At 53.7% G+C, this 6,252-nt stretch overlaps 1 protein-coding gene across 1 annotated transcript; it reads left to right on the forward strand.

Annotated features, from left to right (window-relative positions):
* The first annotated feature begins 1,583 nt into the window (after window positions 1-1,583).
* Window positions 1,584-2,213, forward strand: LOC141936056 (olfactory receptor 14J1-like). The gene has a single exon (XM_074852781.1). It carries the CDS (start codon window positions 1,584-1,586, stop codon window positions 2,211-2,213), a length of 630 nt encoding a protein of 209 aa, XP_074708882.1.
* The last annotated feature ends 4,039 nt before the right edge of the window (window positions 2,214-6,252 follow it).

Below are 6,252 nucleotides of genomic sequence, written 5' to 3' on the forward strand. Positions count from 1 at the left end.
GCGGCTGCCTTCTCCCGGGGACGGCTGCAGGGGTGTGCAGGTACGGGTGCAGCCAGGGGTGCCCAGGGCTGTCCTTGAGAGCAGGGTCCCTGCAGCCCAGGGGCTGTGTGCTGGGGCAGGGACTCTGCCAGGCGCCTGCCAGGGTCAGCACTCAGCCTGCCCGGGGAGCTGCCCATGGCGCTGTGGGGAGAAGCTGTGTGGGGAAGGAGAGACCCCGGCAGGGCAGGGTCCTTCTGCTGTGGAGAGTGTGCTGCATGGGTCAGGGCTGCTCACAGCTCCAGATCACCCCCAGGACATTGGCAGATGCAGCATTTCAAGAAGCACATGAAGGCAGGGGCTGCCTGAAGGGATTGAGATTGTGCTTTCTGTCTCCTGCTCTTGTTTGTGTGTGTAGGGAATTGGACATGAAAATTTCCCTCTTGGTTCTGGAGTAGACATTTAAACTCCATATCCTTTTTCACTTAGAGGTGAATACATTTATGTATATCAAAGATTAAGAACATAGGACTTGCAGATAGCCGCAGTGTCACCTTTACAACCTCATCAGATTTGGTCTTATGTACCCATCAGAGCCTGCAGACACAGAGAACCCCCTGGGCAGGGCTCTGCTGCCAGGAGGGGTCTGCAGGGCAGAGGTGAGCACACAGCGGGTGGGATGGTGGCTGTGAGCACCACGGGGAGGAGACTTGGAGACAAACAGCTTCCACAGGGACAACTCCTGTCAGCAGAGAGCCAGGCAACACCTATGCATCCCTCCCTGCTCAGCTGGATGAGGAAGGGGAGAAGAGTTTGGAGAAATGGACTTAGAAACTACTCACTTCTGAGCACGCATAAGTCCAATTTCTTCTTCAAGTACATTGTTAGTGAGATCATCCTCCAGCAGAGAGAGGTGCAATAAGCTCTGGGAACCTGTGTAGTGACCAGCAGATCACTTGTGGGCAGAGCAGCTCTCCTGCCTCTGCACTAGGCACAGGGTGCCCTTTTGTCACACAGAGCTCCCCAATGTTCAGGCAGAGAAAAACGCAAGAGGTGCTGCCTTCTGCCCCTTAAGAGAAGGTGTCCTCACTCAGCAGCACAACCCTGAGCTGAAAAAATGGAGTTGAATCAAATTCCCCCAAAGAAAGAGAAATAATTTTGAGGAGATGTTTTAGGAAATAGCATAGGATTGACTCAAGAAAACCTGCCCTAACTTGTCAGTGTCTTCTCCTTCAACAGTCCCCCATGCCCAGGGAGAACAAATGTCCAACAGCAGCTCCATCACTGAGTTCCTCCTCCTGGCATTCACAGACAGACGGGAGCTGCAGCTCTTGCACTTCTGGCTCTTCCTGGGCATCTACCTGGCTGCCCTCCTGGGCAACGGCCTCATCATCACCGCCATCGCCTGTGACCACCACCTGCACACCCCCATGTACTTCTTCCTCCTCAACCTCTCCCTCCTCGACCTGGGCTCCATCTCCACCACTCTCCCCAAAGCCATGGACGATTCCCTCTGGGACAACAGGAACATCTCCTACTTGGGATGTGCTGCACAGCTCTTCTTCTTCTATTTCTGTGCTGCAGCAGAATATTTCCTTCTCACTGTCATGTCCTACGACCGCTACATTGCCATCTGCAAACCCCTGCACTATGGGACCCTCCTGGGCAGCAGAGCTTGTGTCCACATGGCAGCAGCTGCCTGGGGCACTGGGTTTCTCTGGGCTGTGCTGCACACGGCCAACACATTTTCAATACCACTCTGCCAAAGTAACACCCTCGACCAGTTCTTCTGTGAAATCCCACAGATCCTCAAGCTCTCCTGCTCACACTCCTACCTCAGGGAATTTGGGCTTCTCATGGTTAGTGCCTGTTTACTTTTTGGATGTTTTGTTTTCATTGTGGTGTCCTATGTGCAGATCTTCAGGGCCGTGCTGAGGATCCCCTCTGAGCAGGGACGGCACAAAGCCTTTTCCACGTGCCTCCCTCACCTGGCTGTGGTCTCCCTGTTTGTTGGCACTTCATTTTTTGCCCACCTGAAGCCCCCCTCCACCTCCTCCCCATCGCTGAACCTGGTTGTTGCAGTTCTGTACTCAGTGGTACCTCCAGCAGTGAACCCCCTTATCTACAGCATGAGGAACAAGGAACTCAAGGATTCCCTGAGGAAAGTGATTGACTGTTTTTCAGCAGCCATAGACTGTCAGCCATTCTCTGCAAATGACTCCCAGTATATATCATGACAGCCCAAGCATTTCTTTCCTTCTTTATATAATTATTTTTTCTTTCTTCCATTTGTGATGATGTGGTCTCCAAAGACATTCCATTACACTTTCCCTCCTACATTAGTATCCACCTGTCTTGTGTGACTCAGGGACTTTGTCTAAAGGAGGAATCAGGGACTCTCTGTCTTCAAGAAAAATAAACGAACGCACAGCTTCTTTTTCTTACATCAATCCTTACCAGGACAGGAATAAACAGGGAATTAAAACACATTTCTGGCTGCACCAGCTCAGGACTCCTGCGCTGGTCCGATTGGAAGGGATAGCATGGAGAAGCTACAGACCCCTCAGGATCTGCTGAACAGGAGAGCAGGGGACACAGGGTGCCCCTGACCTACTTCACCTTGTGCCATGGGTGCCTCCCATCTCTGGGGATGATCCCTTCCTGCCCCTGAGGAGCTGCTGTGCCCTTCAGAGGGGCTGAGGCTGTGGGGTGAGTGCCCAGAGCACCCTGCAGTGGGCACTGCCTTGGGACCAGCCCAGACTGGGCTTTGCTGGGGAGAGAGGTGGAGAGAGGGCAGGGGAGGTAGGAGAGCTTGGAGGGAGCTGGGCTGGGCTGGAAAGTACCGATGAGAGAAAACCATCAGCATATAACTCGCACTTTGTGACCATGCAGGGTGAGGACTCAGACCAGGGCATTTGTGGTGCAGAGCCAGGGCTTGTGGAAGGGATCGAAGACATGCAGGTGCAGGAGAGAAGAGGCTGGTCTGTGCCCTTGGTGACATGGGTATTCATCACCCCCCCGTCCCTCCCATCAGCCATTTCCAGCACTGCCCACTCACCTCAGTTTATGGGTGGTTTTGCTCTGTGCCCATCTCCTTCCTCCTGCTGGTCTCAGTGCCTGTGTCAGGGGAAGAGCCAGCCCTGCCCCAGCCTCTCTTCTTTCCCAGACCTTGGCAGACCCCAGAGAAGGGAGGTCTGGGAACCCTTGTGTGGGACAAAGCTGGGGCTTGACTGGGACCAGGCTCATGGGGGCTGCGAAAACAGGACAGCTGGTGGGGATGGATGCTGAGGTCCGGCATGGGGGCTCTGATAGTAGATGTTTCCACACCCCAAACACACCCTGTCCTGGACAGTGTCTGATGAGGGGGACATGGGGGCATGTGTTGGGCAGTGGGGCTGCACTGGTGCAGGGGTGGTTCACAGGTGGGGGGTCATGACACAGCAATCAGGAGGTGGAAGCAAGGACAGGCTATGAAGGAGGAATTTAGAAATATGACCTGAGCTGAGGGCGTGTGTTTAGGAAAGCCAAAGTTTCCCTGGAGCTGAGGGGGGCTGCAGGCAACATCCAGAGCAAAATGAAGAGCTTCAGTCACTGCGTTTGCAGTAAAAGGCTGAACAAGGCCCATGCCAGTTGCTGCTGAATGTGGAGGGGGTTTCACAGCAGCAGAGACAGATGGGGATGAGGGACTCAACGGTGCCTTTGCTTTAGTCTTTCCTGAAAAGTTCTCCCAGGCCTCTGCTTAGGGAAAGGGCTCCCAATGACAGGCTTCTTCAGCCTGGAGAAGGGATGGCTGAGGGGCACCGCACAGCCAGGGGGGCCTCCCCTTTTTCCCCATGAGGCTAGCCAAGCATCGGAACAAGCGTTGGTCCCCCTGAGAGATTGTGAAGTCCTCCATCCTTGCAGGTTTTCAAGACCCAGATGGACCAAGCCCTAGGAAGCCAAGTCTCACCATATACCTGGCCCTGCTTCAAGCAGAGGGTTTTCCCATAGACCTCCCAAGGTCTATGCTGATTCTCAATGATCTTATTATCCTATGATTTCTTGTCCAAAATGTGCAGATGTTTATGGGGCACTGATCCTGTATTTTATGTGACCAGCTAAGACAAGTCAGGTGAACATCTCCTCCACTCCACTGACTGCAAGGGGAGCCTGGCAGGCACTGCCTCAGACAGTTCTACATTACCCCTGCACCTCACTGCATCCAGCTTTAACACCCTCAAAGGCCATAGTCTGCACCCTGATGTTCCTACTCGCAGGGTTTGGGAATCAGGGAAGGTGAATGCCACCTGTGACTGAAATACATTCCGGCTGTTCATGGACAGCAAGGAGTTTCTCCTTCTGGCGCATTCCCATGACACGTGGACTCCACCTGCAATTCGTCTCCCCTTGTTTTAGACAACTGCTCTTTGGGTGTCTGTCGACTCTTGCTCGTACAGGCTCCTCTTGCAGTTGACAGTGGGTATTCAACCTCCTACACTGTAATTCATCCTTCTACAATTGTTAAATCACTTGGTTCCTTGGTTGTCTTGGCCTCCAGGCACGTGATCAGCCCTCACACAGCCTGGGTGTTGGCTCACTCCTGGGCACTTCTTTCCAGGTGAGCCCCCTCCAAGTTGCAGTCCCAGGGGTGGTTCTGAGGGGAGATGCTGCTTGGTGTCAGGTCTGCTCCAGAGCAGACAGGGCTGAGCAGGGTGTCCATGAGCAGGGCCTGCCCTCCTGCGTGCTGCAAATGGTCGGGGGGCTGGAACAGAGGTGTCCTCAGAGCCAGCACCCAGACAGGGACCTTTCCCCTGCCTCACCCCTCCCTTTTTGGACACAGGCAGGTGATGACTGACTAGGGCTGCACTCTGATACTCATGAACAAGGCAGAACTGGATGAGGATGTGAATTCTGAGGGCAGCCGTGGCTGCAGTGACCATGGCAGAGGAAAAAGACAAACAGCCAAATGACAGCCTTGGCCTGCAGCACAGCACATTTCACATGGTTCAGCATCTGCTTGGCAGGATCCTGGAGAGCCAAGATCCATGGAGCCCTCTTGGAACTTTGGGGACAACAACATCAAAGCCCAGCAACACCTCAGTGTGGTGTTCTGTGAGGTAAACAGGCCCTAGCTGGAGGCTGGTGGGGATGGACAGGGTTCTTCTGGCTGAAGAGTTCACACACAAGAATGCATCGCACAGGGGTGGGAGAGGGAACAGGTTGTCCAGGAGGTAGATGCAGACATGGCCTTGGGGTACAGGGGTGGAAGCAGGAAAGTCAAAGCTCAGATGGGGCTGAAATCAGATAAAGGCTGAGGAACTCATTGTTTTCCCTTGCTCTTTTCCTGGTAAGATCTGCCCCCAGACCTCCCTGGTCCTTGAGTCTCTGACCAACATCTCTGCAGGCAGGGCTGCACCCATGGCAGAGGAACGTGTGCCTGGGGAGCACTTGCACCACTTGGCCACACACAGGTGCACATGACCAGAGGGGATGTGCCCAAGGGTGCTGGGAGAGCTGCCTGGGGTCATTGCAAGGCTGCTCCTGGTCACCTTTGAAATGTCAGGGCAAACAGGGTGGGAAATGGCAGACATTGCACCCATTTTCAAGCAGAGCAACAAGGAGCATCCATGGAACAACAGGCTGGTCAGTCACATCTCAGTTCCCAAGAAGGTGATGGAGCAATTTCATTTGAGTAATTCCTTTGCCCACATCCATCAGCTGTTGCTCTCTGAGATGCCCTGGGGTAGCTGAAGTACCCACAGGGTGCTTGGAAGGGTGACACAGGACCTATGGGAACCCTTCTGGAGCATTCCCTGGTCACCAGGAAAAGGATCTCCAGACACCTCAGTGGAGACAAGTCCTTTGTCTCTATTGACTGGGAGGGGAAGTCTAGACAACTTGATTTGACATAGACATTTGACATAGAGGTGTCTGATGTTGGGGGAGACCAGTCTTCTCCATTTCTTCACCTACAAAGGAGTCACTCTTCATTTACCCTGGAGGGAATTAAAAGGGAGTGTTCATGGATGATTCAGGGACCCCTTTGAGCAGACACTGTAACACAGATGTGTTGAGACAAGTGCAAATCTGGCCACCCAGACCCAGGGGGTTTCGCTGCAGGTGGTCCCCCAGCTTCCCCGTATCAGGGGAGAGAGCCTGACACTTTAGTGGTGACTCTCTTTGTGCAAGGGGGGAGGGGTGGCAAGGATGCTGCTGGGTGGGGAGGGGTTTCAGTGTGCTGGGATCTCTGCCAGACATAGAAATATCTGTCATTTATGTTGCAGGCCTGTGTAAGAT

This window comes from Strix uralensis, chromosome 31 (genome assembly GCF_047716275.1).
Source record: "Strix uralensis isolate ZFMK-TIS-50842 chromosome 31, bStrUra1, whole genome shotgun sequence".
Classification (NCBI taxonomy): Eukaryota; Metazoa; Chordata; class Aves; order Strigiformes; family Strigidae; genus Strix; species Strix uralensis.